Raw genomic sequence first — 23,538 nt, 5'->3', positions numbered from 1 at the left:
CAACTAAGAATAAAAGAGAGTATGTTGGGGTGTTGTTCTCTAAACTCTCAAGTCTCGTGTTTGACCCCGTTAGGGAAAGAAAAAGCCTAATAACCAGGACAGTCTTGAAAGTTGAAAGACTCACCATGTCATCTTCACGTTTGTTTAAATAGGCTAGAGGTTGTAATTGGTGGCTGAGTTTCCTGATTTATATCTCTCGCAATAATCGTAAAGTTGAGTTGTAGGAGACATTTGTGATGATGCGCTAATCAAAAAAAATAAAAGAGAACAGCAAAAGCCAAATCTTTTAAAAAGACCTGATTATCTAATAAAAATAAAAGAAATTGATCATATTTTCAACGGCTGAATTTCAGTCTACGTGTTAAAGCACCTGCCGCCCCGGGTGTGAATCGGAATTGCATCATTTTCCACTCTAGACCACCGCGGGCTCCCTGTTTCCGGTCACACTTCATCCGGGTCTCCTCAACGGCGGAGACTAAGTCCACCGGCCGAGCCGGTTACCAGTTAACCTCCGGCGCTAACTATATATCTCGCCCCTCTTTTCTTTTTCTTGCAAGGGAAGACAGCGATTGGCTACTATATAAGCACACACAGGGAGGGCTCTGCATTTCATTTCTCACACATTTCTTGCTCCTCAAGAGCGAATTTCAGAGAGAGAGAGAAAGAGAGCGAGCGAGCGAGCTAAATGCATCTGTACAACGCTTGGCTTCCGCCGCCGATCGCAGAGCAAACGGCGAGGGAGAGGGAATCGTTCGCTCGAGTGTTGAGGTCCGTGAAGGAGGCGTATCGTTCGGACGATCCCGAATCGGTGTACTGTACTCTCAGATGGATCGACGTCATAGACCTGTCAGTATTCCAATTCGACCTTCAATTTTCTCACATATATATCTTCGCGTGTGTTGTTTTGCCCTTAATTTGCTGTTTCAGTGAGCTGTGAAGCACTGTTCCGTCAATGTTTGGCGGTCGTGCTATTGTGGATTTCTGATTCATGAGTTACTTGTATCTGACCTGAACATGAAAATACATGTCCTGAAATTGTTATACTAAAATGGAAAGACTTGGTAGTGGCATTCTTGAGGATATGTCATTTTTGATGACTTTTATGTGAATGTTTTTGATCATTGCAAATACATGAGCTGTCAGTGAAAGATTATAAAGTTGATGGTTCCTACCAAGAATTTGATCTCCCTGGTCGTCCTATACCTTAAAGTAGGTAACTTTGGAAGATGAATGTTATGGAAATAACCGGGCAGGGTATGTTTGTGGTTATTCATTTTTATTCTTGAATTTGAGAAAATAAGGGTTTAGTAATTGGACACCTCACAACTCAAACTACATATTTTATCGAGTTGTTTCAAAATAAAAACTATTTTAAAAAAATTAACAAAATAAAACTCCAACCAAACTAATTCCCAACTGAAGACTCTGACGTCATCATTCACTAGGCTCATTGTAGAAACAATCAAGTCGCGAATACAAAAATCAAAACAATAGGAAACTGCTAATTGGGTTTCAAAAATAAAGCTGAAACTGCTGAGGTGGTTTTTCCAAAATAAATGCAGTTTATTCTTTTGTTACTTTTGTTTTTAGAGAAAAATGCTTAAGCGGTTTTATGGTTTATTCATAGACCATAAGTAGTTTATTTCTAAAAAGAAATAGACTGCAAGTGATTTATTCCTAATAAGGAATATTTGCTGTTTCTGTCCAAGGGGCAGAAACTGTCATTGCTTGACATGTGGAAATTAAGGAGGAATGATTCCTGCCAAAAGTGGTTTTACTGAAATGTTGAAAAACCACTCTTGCGGTTTGACTGAAAAAGCAAAACCGTATTGTGTGTTTTGCTTTTTTTTCTTGTCAAATGTTGAAGAAACTGCACGATGATTTTTGCACTTTCTGCATACTATTGTAAATGTGGTTTTCATTTTATATTATTATACAACGAAGGTGAGTTAGAGTTTTAGATTGAGAATTAATTCAGTTTGAGTTTTATTTTGTTAATTTTTTTTAAAATTTAAAAGAACACTCTACTATATATGTATATGGTACAGATGCCAGATATATTAATAGTTCTCTGTTTAAGTTGGAGCATGAGACTGAAGCCTGTAGATTTTTCAGTGAAAATCACATCAGTAATAGCAGAAAGGAGCCATGAGAGCAGCTGCAAAGGTGGTTCAATCTCCATGGAAATCCAGCTGATCTATCTTGATTGGCAGAGGCTTTTATGAAGATATAATTTTATGCTTCATCAACTTGCTAATATGACTGGCTGTTACTATGGTTCATGTCTGATGATGTATATACCCATTCACAGAGTAAACCAGCTGCTTAATAGCTTAATATTCTTTTACTTGGTATGTAGGGAACTTGACAATAGTAGCTTACATTTATTCCTATAAATGTGTTTACTGTTAATGGTATTATCTGTAAGGTTAAAGATGATATTATTGTATACAATGCCAATGTGGTGCCCGGTAGCCATAGGTGATGATGTTATTTTCTCTAGAAGAGCATAATTTTTTGCTTTATTTTATTTTTTCCCCATGTCGCGTTGATCTGTGTTATATACTAGTTAAGTTTATATTTGATGAAGTGAACACGGTTTGGTCATTCCTTGATACTCTTTTGTTCTTTTCTAAATTTTTGTTCCCCCCATCCCAAAAGCAATAAGAGCAGAATTTTGTTCCTTTTTCTCTCCCTACATGGTCTTTATTCTCTGTCTTCATCAGCAGTCACTGCTCGATGCTTCCTTTGTTTTTCTTTATTTTTTTTTCTGGTGGTGTTCTGGTGAATATAATTTTGATTTACATTTTTTCACACTGTATTATCTGTATCTGGCAACCTTTGAAGTCTCAAAAATTATTTTTTCCATTAATCTTGGCAGTTTTGTGAAAGCAAAAAGTGAGGTAGACTTGGAAGATGTGGCTGCCCTTGTGGAGTTGGGGTTAGAATTGTTCCACACATCACGTAACAAACTTTATGCCCAGGTGTTGCATCTTTCCATAGAAAGATTTTTCCCCCTCATGCATGTTCTCCTTTTATTTCTGTTTTGCCTCATGGTATTTGTTTTTTTTGTCTATTAGGTTAGATGGGGAAGTATTTTAGTGAAGGTTCTGAACAGATACCGAAAGAAGTTGTCCTTGAAAATTCAATGGCGGCCTTTCTATGAGACATTGGTCAGTACACACTTTACAAGGCAAGTTTTGGGTTTGCTCTTTTTAATGTATTGAGTGCCTACACAATGCTTGACTGCCTTACTTTGACAATATATATTATGTATTGTCCTGCTTCATTTAAGTTATGTTTTTGTGCATGTATATTGGATGCTATTATTTATAATATCTATCTCTATATGTTTACTATAAATCTATGTCCATGCCACAATTTGAGTTCTCTCATTGATAGCTGCCTTTAGAACTTGATTTTGTCAGTTTTAATTTCTTGCAATCACAGATGCACATATCTATATTTGTTCTCTTTTGTATTATATAAACAACCAGACTGCAAGTTTTCTTGCCCTATCTGACTCCATGAAATGACATTATTATAACTTAACACATTGACATTTGCTCCCATCTGCACGCTTGATAGTCTTAGGGAGACCCTGAAGATGGAATTTGCAAAATAAAAAGGGAAAAAAAGGAGACAAAACTAAACTTTAACATTGAGCAGTTAACTGATGCTTATGAAGTTATTGCTTGCTAATATAGTTTCCATCATCTATAGAATTATATAGGGGAAAAGGATGCTGGTGTTTTCTTTTTGTATGTTGTAATTCTTAGGAATTTGTTTATGTGATATACTTCTATGCTTCTTGGGTTTTAGATAGAGATGAATTTTACAAGACTAACAAACAAACCAAATGCCATGGGAGTAATTCAGTGGCTGATTTATCTTGAAGAAACTGAATTTTTAATACTACAATGTGTAACTTGGCCCTAAAAGAAAAATTTATGACATAATACTATAGTGATAAATTCCTTTCTGATACTAATTTTGTTAATTTCATATATTTGTAATTTGTTTAAGTAGTGGTAATATTGTATGATGTCCTGTCTTATCAAGTAAGCATAAAAACTTACACGTTACTTCGAATTAAATGAGTTTTGAACAAAACAAAATGTTTACATTTAATTTAGCTATTTCATTACTATAAAACTAAGCAATGGTGTATTTTCAAATATACTTACTTGACACAACTTATTTACTATTTATATTTATACATATTGGCTGGAGAAGTCAAACATTTAAAAATTAATAAATGTTTGCATTCAACTTTGAATCCAATTGCATGCAAAAATAATATCATGAGAATCTATCAAATGATTTTCTCATAATTATGGATGAGAAATTCTTAGGTATTAGTTTGGGAAAAAAGAACTACTGCTATGAGTGAGCGAGTGAGGAAGCTTTGCTCCCCTTATAAAGGGGCATCGGAAATTTATCTATGTTGACTGTAAACATTTGTAATCTCGAATGAAGAGAATCAATTGTTTCTTGTGGTTGGAAGAAGCAGATGCTTTTAGAGATTAGTTTTTCTATCTAATTTGGAGATTCTATGGATTTATGCTTCCCTTCTCGCTCTCCTTGACGATTGGAGTGAAATATGTATGTAACAAAAACTGTAGGAAGCTTATCCAACAAGGCAGGAAATGTCTAGTGATTGTGTTCACTGCAATAATTGGCAGAGGCAGACCCCAGTCTTCCGTCTACCAAGTCTACATGTTTGGTCTAAATTGTAGCTTGTGAATGATTTCTATGTAATTGCAGCACATGTTCTGTGTGCTGTGATTTTGTATGACTACAAAATGTGTAGAAAATTTGAATAAACAATGTTTCAACAGTTCTGAGCAGTCACAATGGATCAGCACATTCTAATGCCACTTTCAAATTATTGATCACCATCCCATCTAAAAGTTTGGATTGCTAGAGAGAGGGTTAACTTTATTTTTTATTATTTTTACTCTCACCGAGCCTTCTTTCATGTAGCTGTCTTGTCATACTGACTGGTTGTGAACCTCAAGCCAAGAGTTAAAGATCACCAAGCCTAAAATCCATTCATCTTTATTCAACTGAAAAATCTTCAAAGTCAATAAAAGAATTAAAGCTAGAACAATAATCACAATTATCCTCAATATTGACATAACTGAAATAAATAGAAAATAAAAATATCCTTAAAATGAGTCTACTGATGTCCCCCAATCCAAGTCCAAATCTAGTCCTGCTGCAGTGGATCACTTGGAAAATGTTAGGTAAAGTGATGAGCTTGTAGTCCAGTGAGGGTTACCCTGCATAATAGTTCATATCCAAAATTGGATTTCATATGTATATACAACAAAGAAATTGATTCCTTTGCAAAATATCCTGTCAGATCCTTGAATCTGACAGAGAATTCTCAGTTGATTGGTGAGAATTGGGGCAGGAAATTAGGGAGAATTGAGAAGAAATTCAGGGAGAGAGGGAATGAACGGAGAATGAGAGAAGGAAAGATTGAAAGAGAGAAGAGAATTTGAGCGGGAAAGCAGAATTTGTCTCAATAATTCTTTGATGACTTGAATTGGGCTGGATCAGTTATTATATACTGATCCTAGCAGTCAAGAATGGCGCCAAAAGGCTGCCAAATTCAAATGAAGTACAACTGCCTGTAGCTATCATCTAAGCACAATCAGCTATAGCTATAACCACCAATACAATGTACAACCCCCCAACAGCAGTAGGTACATGATAATTCCCCTCCCAAAAATTTCTTGTCCTTAGGAAATACAGAGAAGGTGGGCAGCTTGAGGAAACTGTTTGAGCAAGTCGGATAGGTACTCCCAGGTGTTGTTATCCGGATGGAGGTGAGATCATTTTACTGGTACTTGAGTCAAAGGAGCTCTTTGTTTGTAGACGATCCTCTTGTCCAAAATGGCAGCTGGTTCCGTAGTAGGGGAAGTATCTTTAACGAAGGAGGGTAAGGAGGGGCCGACTTATTGTGTTCCCACTGACTTCTTGAGCAATGACACATGGAATACTGGATGAATTTGGGAATCAGCAGGCAGTTGGAGTTTGTAGGTGACATTTCCAAATCTTGCCGTAATAGGGAAAGGTCCATAGAACTTTGGGCTCAATTTAGAAACCTGTCCTGGAGATAGGGCCTTTTGATTAGAATGTTTTAGCTTCAAATAAACATCATCTCCCACAACAAACTCTCTTTCACTCTTCCTATCAGCAAACTGCTTCTTCCAGTTTTGAGCAGTTGCCAACTCCTTCCTTAGCAGCTGTAAAACATTATGCCGTTGTTGTAGGTAGGTGTCCACAGCTGCTATTGTAGTGGGTTCCATGATGGCAGGTAGGAGGGGAGGCTTGTACCCATACAATGCCTCAAATGGTGACATCTTAATGGAGCTGTGGTGGCAAGAATTATACCACCACTGAGCCAAGGAGAGCCATTTGTGCCAACCTTTGGGCTATAGGAAACAAAGGCAGCAGAGATAGGTCTCTAGGCATTGATTAACTCTCTCCGTTTGTCCATCTATCTTGGGGTGATAGGCAATGGACATGTGCAGCTTAGTCCCCAAGGATTTCAACAGCTCTTGCCGCAGCAGGCTTGTAAATACCTTGTCTTGGTCAGACACTTTGGATTGTGGGGTCCTATGGAACTTCACTACTTGGTCAAAGAAGGTCTGGGCCACTTCTTGTGCAGTAAAGGGGTGGGAAAGGCTTAGGAAGTGGGCAAACTTTGTAAAGTGATCCACTACTACCAGGATACAATCCTTACCTTCACATTTGGGTAACCCTTCCACAAAGTCCATGGACACACTGGTCCATGCTTGCACAGGAGTGGCCAAGGGCTGCAGTAAGCCTAGGGCTGCTGTTGTTTCATGCTTCCATCTCTTGGATACATCACAAGCCATCACAAACTCCATTACAAACTTCTTTAATTGAGGCCAATAGAAGAGTTGTTTTACTTTGTGGTATGTGTTTTGCATTCCCAAATGCCCACCCAAAGGAGATCCATGCAGGGATTGCAAAATCTTGCCTTTGAGTTGGTTACAGCCTCCAATTACCAATTTTCCATGATATCTTATCAGCCCATTAGATAGTGTAAGGCCCTGCCTACCTGAGGGGTCAATAATCAGTTGCTCCAGCAGCTCTTTAGACCACTCATCCGCCTCATAACTAGCTGTTACTTCCTGGTACCAATCAGGAATAATCGATGTAATGGTTGCAGGTGGCCCCTCTTCAAAACAACGGGATAATGCATTTGTAGCAACATTCTCCTTCCCCTTTCTTTTTGGCTGACATTATTAAGCCCCATGAGGTTAGCCATACCCTTTCTTTGCAATTGTGTATGCAATTTCTGTTGTAGTAAGAATTTCAAGCTTTCATGGTTAGTTTGAATTATGAACTGACTTCTTTCCAAGTAGTGTCTCCACTGCTATTAACACAACCATCAATTCCTTATCATATATGCTCTAATGCAGGTGCCTAGGGGCCAAGGCTTGGTTGATAAAGGCCAGTGGTCTACTCTCCTGCATTAAGAAGCCCCAATTCCCATGTTACTAGCATTAGTTTCCAGTATGAATGGCTTACTGAAATCTGATAAGGCTAACACCTGAACCTCACTCATTACTCTTGTTAACTGAACAAAAGCTTCCTCAGCCTTGGGGTTCCAATTGAAACCATCATTCTTCAACAAATTAGTTAGAGGCCTATTGATCACCCCATGATTCCTCACAAATCTCCTGTGATAGGCTATTAGCCCAAGAAATCCTCTCAAGGCCTTAATAGTGGTAGGCCTTGGCCACTAAATTATGGAAGCCACCTTTTTTGGGTCTGTGCTCACTCTAGAACTTGAAATGATTTGTCCAAGGTACTCCACTTGCCTTTGGGCAAAGGCACATTTTCACCTCTTAACATACAATTTGTTTAGCCTAAGGAACTCAAATGTAGCCTTCAAGTGGTCAAGATGTTGGGTAAAAGAAGGGTTGTACACAAGAATATCATAAAAAAAAACTAGGATGAATTCTCATAGGTATGGTTCAAAAATTTGGTTCATTAGGGCCTGAAATGTGGATTGGGCATTGGTGAGTCCAAAAGGCATCACCATGAATTCATAATGCCCATGATGGGTTCTAAAGGTTGTTTTGGGTATATCCTTTGGGTTCATTTTGATTTGGTGATAACCAGATCTGAGATCTAGCTTTGTGAAAACTGTAGCTTGCTTTAATTCATCTAACAGGTCTTCAATAATAGGTATAGGGAAATTGTCCTTGATAGTAATGGCGTTTAGTTGGTGGTAGTCAACACAAAATCACCATGAACTGTCTTTCTTTTTGACAAGTAATACAAGTGAGGCAAAAGGCCTGTGGCTAGGTCTTATAATGGATTTTTGAAGCATGCCCCTCACCAATTTTTCAATCTCAGTCTTTTGAATGGGAGGGTATTTGTATGATCTTATATTAACAGGTTTTGTGTTGGGTTTGAGAGAAATGGAATGGTCTAAAGGTCTTTTAGGAGGTAAGGAGTTAGGCTTTACACATAGGTCCTTGAACTCAACTAATAGTATGTTAAGAGAGTCAAGTTCATGTACCTCCCAATGGTACTGAAGCTGGCTGCTGACAGTCAGCATTAATTCACCTTCTTGCTCCTAATTTCCCTCCATGTCGTCCATGGCATGAATAGAGAATGGCTGTGCCACTTGAGACAGTTTTCTCTTGAATATCTTTTGTAGCTTCCTTCCCTTAATCATCTTACATATACCTGTTTCCATGCTACTTGTAAGAGTCATCTTCCTCCCATCTTTTTCAAGGGTCACTTACATCCTATTGAAGTCAAAGCTGATGGGGCTTACATTCTTCATCTAGTCAACCCCCAGAACTGTATCACATCCCTCTAGCTTCAACAGCCTCAAATCAACTTCAAACTCCTCCCCATGCATCTCCCATTGGAATCCAACACAAGTTGACTTGCTGAGTACCTTGCTGTCATTGGCCACAGTCATTGACAGGGGTTGTGCGCCAGTGAATTTGCAGCCTGACTTCTTAGTTGTGCTCTCATCTAAGAAGCTGTGGGTGCTTCCACTATCAATTAGGACCATCAGCTTGCAGCTGTGCACCTTCCCTTCCACTTTGATGATCTTTCTATTAGTCAAACCCCTTAGGGCATGCTAGGAAATCTCCCCATTATCTTCTCCTTCGATCTTAGTTGTAATTGTTGGTACCTCTTCCCCTGCATCTACTTGTTCTTCTCCTTCCAGCAAGAGTAACTGCCTCTTACACTGATGCCCTAGTGCATATTTATCCCCACATCGAAAGCATAATCCTGCTTGTCTTCTTTGTTAGACAATCCTTCCTCTCGACGACTGATTAGAAGTAGCAGTGGATGGAACAACTAAACTCCTAGAGCTTTGGCTGATCTTAACTACCTCCCTATTGAACCCCTTACTTCCTTGCTGTAAAGCACTAGAACTTGCCCCCTCCCCCCTTGTCTGTAGCCTCTGCTTCTTCATTAGAGCTTCCACTGTAAGCTCTTGCAGCCTAGCACTCTTAGCTGCCTGTTTGATAGTCCTTGGCTCAACATCTTCACTATGGGCCCTCACTCAAGCCACTAATGAAGCTTGAGACGAAGTAAGCCTCTGTCAAATGGGGGTTGAGGTTCAACATTAGTGATTTCAGCTCCTTGAATTTCAGTTGATAGGTCTGCATTGATCCTCCTGTCTTAATTTGTTAAACTCCTCTACAACATTCATCATGCTTCGATCCTTAAACTTGTCACACAAATCTTCTACAAACTCTGCCCATTAGTAGCCATCTCTAACCCTGATCCAACTTTGGAACCATGCATCCCCTACATCATTGAGGTAAGCAGAAGCCAATTTGACCTTTTGTTGATCCATGACATTGTACAAGGTAAACATTTCTCACACATTCTCACCCACCACCTCGAGTTATGTCCATCAAATAAGGGAATCTCTAGCTTAGGCATAGGAAAACAGGGTTGATTGGGTGCAGCCTGTACCTTTTCTCCACTATGTTCTCCCCAACCACTGCCGGTTCTACCTCAAATTTTGAGGATTCAACAGCTTTATGGATCACTTTGTTCCTAGGTAAGAGTAGGGTCGCAAATGAGCCAAGCCGTTTGTGAGTAGTTCAATGTTCGGCTCGATAAAAGCTTGTTTGTTAAGGTAAACAAGCCGAGTTTGAGCCTAACTTTAAAGCTCAATTTATAAACAAGCCGAGCTTGAACTCAGTAAAGCTCGGCTCGTTAGCTTGCAATCTGGTTTGATTAGAGGCTCGCGAGTAGGTTCGATTAGAAGTTTGTGATTAGCTCGTGAAAATAGGCTCATTTATAAATACATTAAGAAATTTATTGATCATTTTATAAATATATTATTTTATGATTAGATAATATATGTATACATTTGATATATATTTTATAAATATATTATTTAACATATATACATGCATATCATCATGATATTATATCATTTATTAAGTTGGTCTCTCTCTCTAAGAAAATCTTTGCCTGTTCCTCTCTCTCCCCTTTCCTTGGCCGCCTATTCCTCTGCTTATCCAACAGTCTATATATACATATAAGATATTATATCATTCATTAAGTGGGTCTCTCTCTCCAAGAAACCTTAATGCCTGTTTCTCTCTCTCTCTCTCCCCTTCCCTTGGCTGCCCGTTCCTCTTCTTCTCCAACAATCTACGTTTGCTTGTTCCTCTTCCTTTCGTTGCTGCCTCTCCTCTCATCGCCGCCCCGCTTCTCACCACCGACTGTTGTTGCATCCTCCCACTTCGCCGCCGCTGCACACCCTTTCCTTTGTTACAGCCACCACACAACCTCCTCTTTTAGTGGTGGCGATCCGAGCTCGAGTTCGGTTCATGTTAACCGAGCTTGAGCTTTGGTTTAGTTCGGCTCAGCTCAATTGCAACTCTATGTAGGAGTGGATCCAATCTCTCTCTAGGAGGAAACTCAGGAGGAGACTTACTTGGGGTAATTTAGAAAGCATCAACATGAAACTTTCCAACCTATTTGCCAATCCATCTATCGAGTTCTCCATCTTCCGATCCATGGTTTCCAATCTCCGATCCATTGAGACAATCGCCTTATTGTTCTAGTTTGATCCGATCTCCAATGAATCAACCCTAGCTTGCAGATTAGGGATTGTAGAGTTGAATTGCTGCAGCTGGGATTTGAAGTTCTTCATTCTAGTGCCATCCACCATTAGAATTGAGTTCGCAGGTGGGAATCGTTAGCCAAGGATGTGCTCTGATACCATTTTATCAGATCCTTGAATCTGACAGAGAATTCTTAGCTGATTGGTGAGAATTGGGGCATGAAATTAGGGAGAATTGAGAAGAAATTTGGGGAGAGAGGGAATGAATAGAGAATGAGAGAAGGAAAGATCGATCGAGAGAGAGAGGAGAATTTGAGTGGGAAAGTAGAATTTGTCTCAATAATTCTTCAATGACTTGGAATTGGGCTGGATCAGTTATTATATACTGATCCTAGTGGTCAGGAATGGCACCAAAAGGCTGCCAAATTCAAATGAAGTACAACTGCCTGTATCTATCATCTAAGTACCATCTAAGTACAATCAGCTATAGCTATAACTGCCATCCCCCCCCCCCCCAAAAAAAAACAGCAGTAGGTACATGACATATCCCCAATGCATTAACATGTATCAACCGTATAAAATCATGTCACATGCTGTAACAATCATATTTCCATTTGGCTGTATAAAACCAATTAATCAAGTGAACCATTATAATCCATAATCAAATCGACATCAACAATATATATCTCAATGGGCAGTTTAGTCCTGGATCCATCAAGTTTAGCCCAGGATTGTACTTGGGACACACCCCCAAGTATCCAGTGTAGTGACCTGGATATACCTGCTCTCTTCTCCTCCCCTGTGAGATACTAAATCCTTGGCACCATTTAGGTTGACGAGTTCTAGCTCCATAGCAATCTCTGGTGTTCCCCAACAGTTCTAAGGCATTTTAGACCATATGCTAACACCATAAATAAATCTTTTCACGTTTCTCAAAATAATTTCAAAATCTGCGTTCTCAATTTGTCTGCATAACCATCATGTTATACTCAACAAATAAAATCTGAGAACATATATATCATGTCAAAACATGTTTCAATCATGCATGGGAATAAATTTCAAAGTTTATGTACCACAGAATAACCACTCACCTGATTCTTGTCTAGAAATAATCCATGAAGTATAGTTCACTGATATCCTTAACAAAAGCCATCACACTAATTTCATGTCATTTAAATTCCTCAAAATACAATATATGGGCCTTTCTATAATTCTTTTAAGATTTGAAGGCCTCTTATATTCCAAAACTGTAGGACACCCTCTTTGGAATTTCTCAAGCTTCAGGGTCTTTACTGAAATATTCTTAAAACATTGGGGTCCTTTTCATTATTTCTCAAAACATTTGGCTTTAATTTGTAAATAGAAGAACTCCAGTCAGGTTGGGGCTTTAGCAATTGGGTTGAACCTAATAACCCATCTGGTTTTACGATCTGAAGGGTTAAACCCCCCCTTTTGATTCCATTGTGATTGAAGAGAATGAAGGATTAATCGTGTTGGCAGAGCCTGGTGTCCTGAAGTGTCAGCTGAATAGAAGAACAAGAGAGCAGTGAAGGCAGAGAAAAAAAACTAACCTCATATCTGTTATCAAGTGCTAATGAACTCACGTCAGTGTCTTCTTCCTCTTCCTTTGCTTTCCTCACTTCTCCCTGTGAACCCATACTTCATGCAATTTCTCTCTCTCAGATTCTCACAACTCAATTGTTGATGATTGATTTAAATCCTCCTCTGAACCTGGTATTTATAAGCTTTTGTGGGTTTACTGATCTTTTGTATCCAAATCTCCAATCCTATTCAGATAATATATATACATCTTTGATTTATCCTCATGATCTGTTTATCCTTATTTATTCGAAAATTAATTTCTGAAATCAAAGTTTATAATCCTCATCTACAATGGTTTCACCAGTCCTATCTCTTTTGGATCTTTTTCCCTGGATGTTACATATGTTTTACTATATTCTTACCGAATGGGGCTGTTGAGTTTAAGAACTGAATCATTGGCTTTTAGATGATCAATCTGTGAAGAGCTAAATACATGCTGCTATTTAAATCCTCGATTATTAGTTAGTTTCAAACTCTTGACCTTTGGCTACTCTTGGTACAGTATAAAGTTTACACAAAATGATAGGATGCTGGACACCCAATATGTGTTGTCTCTAATAGTATGATTGCTAAGAATTATATTCCCTCAATAATACATCTAAATTCAACAATACACGTAATTACATAAAATACTTCTTAAGAAACCTAATCATAACTCTTAACAAAACTTGTTACCCTTTTCTATATCTAATAATGTTTATATTATCTCTATTGTGGATTTATTGATATCTTTATATGATGGACTAGTGGTACTTTTTCGATAGTTTTATATATTTTAAAACTCTTATCACTATTTTGGTACTTTTTAGTATTTTCAATGTTTTTGATTGTTTTGTTCATTAATGTATACCAATACAAAATAAAAAAGTATGTCCTTTTATTTTATCCTTACAACATTTATATCTTAATTTTTTCAAATTGGCATATGTAGAAAATTTGTAGTTATTCAGTTTTGAATATTCCCTTTGAGTGTACAGTTTGTTATAATTTTATTTCTAGGATATTTTTTTTATTTGTTTGGCAGTTTAGTTTGTTATAATTCTATTTCTAGGATATTTCTTTTCCTTGTTTAGCAGTTTCTAAGTCATAACTGACTCCTGTGGAGCAATTACATCTGTACTATATATATTACTCTATAAATTTCGTATGAAAGCAAAGTTGATTTTCTATCAAATTCTACATGGTATTAGAGCAGTCCTAACACCAATTTGTTCATTCCAAGTCTGCAACTGATTTCATTCCAAATTTGCATCTGATAATTTTGGTTTGTTCTTCTCAACTCTGTACCTAATTCCATTTCTATTCCATCGATCATTTGGATCCTGTTTCTCTCGTGTTTTTTTCATCTGCAATGGCCTCTACTGTTGACGTTTCTTCTTCCTCTCAAATTCCCTCAATTTTGACCCCAACAGGAGGATCCGATTCCTCCCCTTTTCTTATTACCAGACATAAATTGAATGGCCACAATTATCTGCAGTGGTCTCATTCAGTTATGATGTTTATTTGTGGTTGAAGAAAGGATGATTATCTCATTGGTGTTGCCCCTAAACCGAAGACCGATGATCCAATGTACAAGATGTGGAAGACAGAGAACAATATGGTCATGTCATGGCTTATCAACTCCATGACGAATGAAGTTGGTGAAAACTTTATTCTCTACGAGACAACATAAGAAATCTGGACAGTCGACAAGGAGACATACTTCGAAATGGAAGATGCAGCGGAAGCCTTAGAAATTGAAGGAATACTCCATGATTTTCGTCAAGGGGATCTCACTATCACCTAATATTTTAGTCGACTGACAAGATATTGGCAACAACTTGATATGTATGAGACAACAACATGGGAATGCCAAACCGATGCTGGAAAATACAAGAAGATTGTTGAGAAGAAGCGAATTTATAAGTTTTTGCTGGGTCTCAACAAGAATTTAGATGAAGTTTGGGGGCGGATTTTAGCTATCAAACCTTTACCAAATCTGCGTGAAGTTGCCTCAGAAGTGTGACGTGAAGAAAGTAGAAAGAAGGTGATGATGGGCACAACAAATCAACCACTAACTACTGAAGTTTCTACCATGCTTTTTTGGGGAACAGATTTTCACCGCACCAAGAAAGGCAAACCCTGGTGCGATCACTGCAAAAAGGCAGGGCACACTCGAGGTACTTGCTGGAATATTCATGGCAAACCCCCTTATTGGAAACCTAGAACTAAGAAAGGAAGTCATGGACATCACACTACAACAGAGGGGAATTCTATTGCAGTTCCAAATGGTTAATTCGGCAAAGAACAATTGGAAATTATTCAACATTTAATTTCCCAAGCTTAACAAACATCTATCACTCCAACTATTGCGCATTCAACAATAGCTACAGTAGCCCAAAAAGGTAATTTTCTGACTGCACTTAAGGTTAAAAAAATGGACATCAATGGTATTTGGATAGTTGATTCTAGAGCCTCTGATCATATGAGTGGTGATATATCTCCAATCCTAGATTTCCAACCTTGTTCTAAAAATTACATTGTGCATATTGCTGATGGTTCCATATCAAAAGTGTCTGGTATAGGTTCTGTTATCCTTTCCAAGAACCTTATACTTGAATTAGTTTTATTGGTTCCAAAGTTGGATTGTACTCTACTATCTATTAGTCAGCTTGCTTGGGAAAATAATTGTGTTACTAAATTTTTCCCAACTCACTGTGTTTTTTAGGATTTGAATTCAGGACAAATGATTGGCAGTGCTGAGTCACATTCGAGACTCTATATGTTTAATGTAAACGAGTCCTCTAGAAGACAAACTCAGAAGATAGTTGATGGGAAATGTTCCTTTTCAATGCTTAAGTGTAGTAATGATAGTGAAATTATGTTATGGCACTATCGTGTGGGTTATCCTAGTCTTTTGTATCTTAAAGAACTCTTTCCATCCTTATTTAATCAAAATTCAGTGGATGTTACATGTGAAGTCTGCCAATTATCTAAGCATGTTCGTAATTCTTATCCACATCAAACTTACCAAGAATCTCACCATTTTTCATTAATTCACATTGATGTTTGGGGACCTTGTAAAATTAAAAGTGTAATCGGGGCAAGATGGTTTGTTTAATTTATAGATGACCACACTCGTCTCTCATGGGTATTTCTCATGAAAGAAAAATCCGAGGTAGGCCAACTATTCAAAAACTTCCACATCATGGTTTAAACTCAATTCAATGCCAAAATTCAAATTCTCTGTACTGATAATGCCAAAGATTATTTTAATTCTATTCTTGGGGCATATCTAGTTCAAGAAGGTATAGTCCATCGAAGTTCTTGTCCTAATACCCCTCAACAAAATAGAATTTCTGAAAGGAAAAACAGGCATTTGTTAGACGTTACTTGAGCTTTTATGATGTCCTCTCATGTTCCTAAAAGTTTTTTGGGGGATGCTATTCTTACTACTACATATCCTATCAATCGAATGCCTTCTTGGGTTTTCAATTTTAGACTCCACGTCAAGTCTTTCTCAAGGCACATCCTACCAGTCATCTCATCTCATCTATACCTCTTAAAGTGTTTGGTTGTACTTCTTTTGTCCATATTCCACATCAAAATTGAGATAAATTTGATCTAAGAGCCATTAAATGTATCTTGCTCGGCTATACTCCAAATAAGAAGAGATGTAAGTGTTATTCTCCTCTCACAAAAAAATTCTATCATTCTATCTATGTTATTTTCCTAGAAATACAGGTGGGGATTTTGAATCATCTCCTACTACCGTCCTTCCTTCTACTACTAGTAGTCCAAAGTCTCATATCACTGAAAATTAGTCAAATTTACAGCCTTTGACTGTTCCATTACAACAGTTACAACCTTTGAGTATTTCTTCAATTGTTAACAACAAAGTGTTAATTGTCTATTCTAGAAGGAAGAAAGATCAAGGACATGTAGAAGAACAAGTGCAACTCACTACTAACCATGAAGCTAAACCAAATTCAATTCCAAAAGAGACACAAAAAGGTAACACTGTTTCTAATTTTGAAGAGGTGAATTTAGATGATTTTGATCTACCAATTTCCCAAAGAAAAGGTGTAAGGTCCTGCACAAAGTATCCTATCTGCAATTTCCTATCTTATGAGAGGTTATCCCCAGAATATTGTGTTTTTACTGCTAAACTCACAGATATTCAAGTTCCTAAGAATATACAAGAAGCTATCCAAATACCTGAATGGAAGCAAGTTGTAAATGAAGAAACTAAAGCACTTGAAAAGAATGGAACTTGGGATGTAGTCAATTTGCCTCTTGGAAAGAATCCAGTTGGATGCAAATGGATTTTTACCATTAAGCACAAAGTAGATGGAAGTGTTGAAAGGTTAAAGCCCGATTAGTTGGTAAAGGTTTCACACGAGCTTATGGTATTGACTATCAAGAGACTTTTGCTCATGTTGCTAAATCAAATACAATTCGAGTACTTTTATCTATTGTAGTGAATAATGACTGGAAATTACATCGATTAGATATCAAGAATGCTTTTCTCAATGGAGATTTAGAAGAGGAGATACCTACAGGTCTTAAGGATCAAACAAATTCAAACGAAGTTTGTAAGTTAAAGAAATCTCTTTATGGTCTCAAATAGTCTCCTAGAGCTTGGTTTGATAGATTTATTAAAGTAGTAAAGAAGTTTGGTTATTCACAATGTCAATCTAATCATACTTTGTTTATAAACAATTCTCTTAGTGAAGGAATATCCATTATTGTTGTGTATGTGGATGATATAATCCTAACATGTGATCATGAAGAGGAGATTAGCGAGCTCAAGAGATTTCTCGCAAATGAATTTGAAGTCAGAGACTTGGGAAATTTGAAATATTTTTTTGGGATGGAAATTGCAAGATCCAAGACAGGTATTGTAGTTTCTCAATGTAAGTATGTTCTTGATCTATTTAAGGAAACTGAAATGCTTGGATGCAAACCTTTAGATACTCCAATGGAGATTGTAACTAAAGATAGAGAGGAAAGGAAAAATGCTCCTGCTGACAAAGGAAGATATCAGAGACTACTTAGTAGACTTATTTATCTATCACATACAAGGCCTAATATTGGTTTTGCAGTAAGTGTAGCCGGTCAATTTATGAACAATCCCATTGAAGAGCATACGGACCGATTTTATCACATTTTGAGATACCTAAAGAAAACTCCTGGGGAAGATCTGTACTTTAAAAAGACTAAGAAGAGGAATATTGAAGTATTCACTAATACAGATTGGGTTGGTTCTATTACTGATTGCAGGTCAAATTATGAATATTGTACTTATTTATGGGGAAACTTGGTAACTTGGCACAACAAGAAGCAAAAAAAACACTAAGAAGAGGAATATTGAAGTATTCACTGATACAGATTGGACTAGTTCTATTACTGATCGCAGGTCAAATTTTGAATATTGTACTTATATATGGGGAAACTTGGTAACTTAGCGCAACAAGAAGCAAATAATTGTGGCTTAAAGTAGTGCAGAACTAGAATTTAGAGCAATGGCTCATGTAATATGCAAAGGAATGTGGTTAAAGCGATTGCTCCTTGAACTTAAAGTTGTATCAAGTGATCAAATTAATGTATTGCGTGATAATCAAGCTACTATAAGCATAGCTAAAAATCCAGTTCATCATGATCGAACTAAACATGTGGAGATAGATAACACTTTATAAAAGAAAAAGTTGATGATTGGACTATCAATATTTCCTACATACCTACCGCTTTTCAGATTGCAGACATTCTAACTAAGGCTTTACCTAAAATCAAGTTTGGGGATATGAGATCCAAGCTAGGTTTACTTCACTTTTACAACCCAGCTTGAGGGGGAGTGTAGAAAATATGTAGTTATTCAGTTTTGAATATTCCATTTGAATGTACAGTTTGTTATAATTTTATTTTTAGGATATTATTTTCTTTGTTTGGCAGTTTCTAAGTCATAACTGATTCCTTTGGAGAAATTACATTTGTACCATATATATTGCTATGTAAATTTCAAATGAAAGGAAGTTGATTTTCTGTCAAATTCTACAGCATATCTTGTGTTTGTTTGGGAATCCGTGTCCTTATTGGTGCTTCTTAGGCTATGAGTGATTGTCTCTCTCCATTCTAATTTAGTAGTTTGGTCCCCACATATTAGGTGTAATCTTTATGATTGGAAATTAGACTCCATGACGACCTTCTTTGACTTACTACATAGTTGAGACAAGATAGGAGAAAGACCAATGGGTTTGGCATCCATTGTTGTAGGAAGGACTGTTCTGTTTTATGGTTCTATGGGAGACCCTTTATGAAAAAGATACAGAGAATTTTGTTCAAGATTTTGTGCAGGTCCCATGATGGCATTTTTTGTGTGGACAAGCTTGCTTGATTCCATTATTTCTCTGGATATCCCAAGGAAGCAAGGTCAAGTTATGACTGGTTTATATTATATGTGGAAGAGGAAAAGAGAATTGGTGGACTATTTACTCGTCTTATTATTTTTTGTGTATATAGTGGATGATGCCATTGTTTGTGTTTTTGTTTTCATGGAGGTTGGAGTTTGTTCCTTATGTTGTTTTTTGGCATATTTGGTAGGGAAGGAATTTGAAAGCTTTGAGAGTATTGAGAACCCCTTTTTTTTTACTTTAAGAGAGAAGAGAAACATTCTCATTTTCCATTTTTCGTGGGTTAGGGAGGCTCTGCCCTTCTGTTAGAGTTTACTGAATTTCTTAGATTATTTGTCCTTATATTTTGCCCTCCCCTCCCCCCCCCCCCCCCCCCCACAAAAAAAAAAAAAGAAAAAAAAAAAGAAAAAAGAAAAAAAAGCCTTTCTATGTATTTGACTAGAGGGGTGGCATGTGCTATGCAAGTAAAAAAAATAAAGACTGATTTTATAGCATGCACAAGAAAAAAAATAGATCAATTTTTTAGCATTTTAAGTAAAAAATAGAATATTAATTTTATCTCAACAACTGCCACTCTATCTCAATTCCCTTCAACTGCTGCACCTCTCCATCTTTCTGCAACCACTGTTCCTTTTTTGGCGGTTGCAGTCCTTTTTTATGGCAGAATGTGTGAAGGCATTTTGGGAACTTAGAAACCCGAGAGGGCTTTACAGGATTGTAACACCAAAAATCTGGGTTTGCCTTTTACGTTAGAATAGATTATAATGTGGTTGACATGTGTATTGCATGTTCTGGATTGCTAGTTTATGAATGTATTAGCATTTTGTAGTTTAATATTCTTCTCGAACAATCTTTTTTTCCCCCCTCTAATTTTCTGTAATTCTCTTATCCTGTACAAATTCCCAATTACATGATAGTTAAATTCAGTTAAGGTGAGCAAACAAAAAAAAAAAAAAAAAAGAAAAGAAAAGTTGCATAGCTTTGTGTATCATTCTGTAGGTCTTTTTTTTTTCCTCTCTCTCTCTCTCTGAAAACTATGCGCTGGCGCTTTGAATTTTGGAATTGTTGTAGGAATACAGGCCCAGAAGGGTGGACATTGAGACAGAGACATTTCCAGATTGTTACTTCCCTTGTCCGATGCTGTCGGAGATTCTTCCCTCCTGGTTCTGCCTCTGAGATATGGTCTGAATTTGGGTAATTCTCTCAGTCTGTCCCTATTTTATCAGTCTGTTTGGGAAATGATATCTTAAATTTTTTTTATCATCTTCTTATTTAAGCATTTTAAGTTTTACCTATATGCTGAAACATTGTCAAGGAGACAAATTTGAGATAAGCTTTTCTAGTGATCTTTAGAATTGTTAACTTTTTACGTGGATGTTGACTTAATGAAGATGGGCGCAAGGAGGTACTGGCTCTAATTAGTTTTTCTTTAAGAAAAGAAGATTTGCTAGTGTAGATACAACAACAAAATAATATTTTGTCTAAGATTCATGTTGATAGATTCGGCAATTTTTATGCTAGCTGTCAGCTACGTAATGCAACTCTTGTCTTTTATTTGGGCTTGAGACTGACTAGATATGGAGAAATATCTTCAACACTGGAAGTGTTGAGAGGTTACTCAATTCACACGTGGAATTATTTTTTTAGTTCAAATATGTGGTTAAAGTAGTCACGCAAGGAGTATTGAAAAGATTCCCTGGTGGCTTTCATGGATATCTGTAGCAGCTAAATTGATCAGACAACCTATCTGTCCGCTAAATGCTGCTAGAAGTAGATCACTTCATTTGTAAATGGTTATAATATCATCTTGGCATTTTGCCGTCAAGATGAAGGGGCTGATAATGAGATTTATATATGGCTTTCAGACAATAATTTATACCCACCATAATATCTGTTTTTTTATTTTATTTTGATTGATAAGATATATATAAAAAAGAACCTCCATAAGGGGTGAATCTTGTACAAAAAACTAGCAAATTCACACACTAAAACTAAAACAGTTAATCTAGAAAATAAGAAAAAAAAAAAAAAAAGAATAGAACTTGATCTAAAAACAAAGAGAATAGAGTCGAGCTCTATAGGAAATGGTTGGAGTGCTTCACTACTTTAAAGGATTTACTGTTCCTCTCCTGGCACAAATGCCATGCTACTGAAAAGTTTGGAGGGCCTAAAACTGTTTCCGCTTGAGTCTGGGAGAATGAAAGCCCCAAGGAAACCAAAAATTATCATTGAAGCTGGTATGACCCCCTGAGAACCAATAAGATGAAAAATGGAAGTCTATGAACGGTGCTAGTTTCAATGTGAGCATGGACCTACCAAGGGATTGACAAGCCTTATGTGAACACATTCTACAGGGGGGTAAGGATTTACAAGGGGACAACCCAATGTAAGGGTACTTTGCTATTTCTAAGATCTATGACCTATTGCTGATGCAATAGTAGAATGATTTGTGTAACTGAAGGGATTGGAAGGATCTCAATTCTATTGAACCTTGGCTGGGTAAAATTATCTATTTCAGTAGATATGTTTTATGCAACACATACAACTTAAATGAAATCCGCTGGCTACCATATAGTTGTCAGATGATCTGGTTGAACAGGAACTGTGGTTCACTTTGCATAGGGCAGTGAATGTACTACATAGGGTTCATAAATGTGATTTGATGATCTGACCGTGCATAACCTTTGAAGGGGAAATACAAAAAGCACAAGGAGATAAGCTATGCAGCTAATTACATCATGAAAATCTCAAGGGAAAGGAATCTCAATCTATAAGCATACATGAAAATAGGAAACTGTATATACATCATGTCTAGGTGAGCAAACTTGCTGGTATGAAACAGGATATATACAAGTGGCTGAATGGTCTATGCCCTAGCATGATATGTACATACCAGGAGCGTGCCTATACAAGATATACCAGATGGGCAAGGGAAAACTGTACACCCTACCAGGATGACACCGCTACTGGAACCTGAAACCTGAAAAGAAATAACTATTATGTGCCCATGCCGTTCCCCTGGCCCAAGCTCCCTTGGCCTGGCCTGTTTGACATCTTTAATAGAGAGAAATATAATGTTACTAGGAGGGAGATCTGGACTTTCTTCACATTGGAGGACTGGGCTTATAGGGAGAGAGGAGAGAGATGCTATGTCGTTTAATAAAGAGAATGATCTGAAGAAGACGAAATTTGAGGAAGATGTTAAAGAATAGAAATAGAGAACAAACACTGGTATTGTGCAGCTTTGAATTGGCATGCTCCTACTGGTTGGTGAACATCATTGGGGTCGGTTGTGATGTGATTACCTAGTAGTTCTCTAGACAGTGAAATAGATGGTAACACTGACTGGTGCTAGAGTAGGAACTTTGATTTGGTTTGTGCATTTGGTCAGTAGGAGGAGAGACCTTGGTGGTGGTATGGTGATGAAACTAGATACTGCCTGACAGGGTTGGCCAACCTGATTATGTGGGGTAAGAATGAAAATAAAAGGATTGATTGAGGGAAAATATGTTAAATTATAAGACATAACAGAAGCACCCAGGAAGTATATAAAATTAGTATATAGTGTCATCCTTAGATACATAATACTACGGATTTCTCCATACCCCTATTCAGTAGGGGCTGCGTCAACATCTCAGTTGTAGCTGATGCTACTGTTAACTAATACATCTTCATTGCATAAAAAAGAATCAGGATTAATGTATCATTCTTGCTTTTTCCCTAAACATTTGTTTGTATTTCTAATTGAATAAGATGAAACTTTGCAGATCTTTTCTAGAAAATCCATGGCATAACTCATCCTTTGAAGGTGCTGGCTTCGTGAGACTTTTTCTTCCTGTGAACATAGATAACCAGGACTTCTTTTCACTGTAAGGAGTACAATGATGTTAAGAACTCTTGTTTTTTTTTTTTTGTATAGATTTTGGTACAACCAGCAGAAACTGATTTCATTTGGTTTCAATGACAGCAATTGGATTCAAATGTGTATAGACCAGTGGGATTCAATTCCAAATTGCTCTTTCTGGAACTGCCAATGGGCGGCTATTGTAGCTCGTGTCATAAAAAAATGCAGCTTCATTAACTGGGATTGCTTCTTACCAGCTCTTTTCACAAAATACTTGAATATGTTTGAGGTACGTTTTATTGAACTGTTTCAATTTAGATGCAACCAATAGATACAACCAGGTAAAGAGATCACAAAGATAAACCTAATTCATGTATGGAAACTTGCTGAAAAGTATCACATTTTAGTGAAACACACTTTGTTTTCCCATCTCATTACTCATCCTAACCTTGTTAGATTACTTTTATGATGAGATTTGTGTTCTCTCTTACACATGGATTAAGATAGTTTTCAATTTTTACACTTTGTAGAGTTAGTTTGATTGTAGTTTTGTTATCTCCAGTTATAGGCTCTTAAAATCTTTAGCCTCACTGAATTTT

General features: G+C 37.2%; 1 protein-coding gene across 1 annotated transcript in view; it reads left to right on the top strand.

Annotated features, from left to right (window-relative positions):
• Positions 1-429: 429 nt before the first annotated feature.
• The window catches only part of LOC127812311 (proteasome activator subunit 4), a 49,649-nt gene continuing 26,540 nt past the window's right edge, over positions 430-23,538 (top strand). The window contains exons 1-6 of the mRNA XM_052352736.1: positions 430-846; positions 2,882-2,984; positions 3,081-3,193; positions 20,167-20,289; positions 22,863-22,964; positions 23,063-23,228. Of these exons, the coding sequence (XP_052208696.1) occupies positions 686-846; positions 2,882-2,984; positions 3,081-3,193; positions 20,167-20,289; positions 22,863-22,964; positions 23,063-23,228 (768 nt within the window). The 5' untranslated portion in view covers positions 430-685. The remainder of the gene's footprint in view (positions 847-2,881; positions 2,985-3,080; positions 3,194-20,166; positions 20,290-22,862; positions 22,965-23,062; positions 23,229-23,538) is intronic.

The sequence above is a fragment of the Diospyros lotus genome, chromosome 10, assembly GCF_014633365.1.
Source record: "Diospyros lotus cultivar Yz01 chromosome 10, ASM1463336v1, whole genome shotgun sequence".
Classification (NCBI taxonomy): domain Eukaryota; kingdom Viridiplantae; phylum Streptophyta; class Magnoliopsida; order Ericales; family Ebenaceae; genus Diospyros; species Diospyros lotus.
This window is presented reverse-complemented; position numbering and strand designations above follow the sequence as displayed.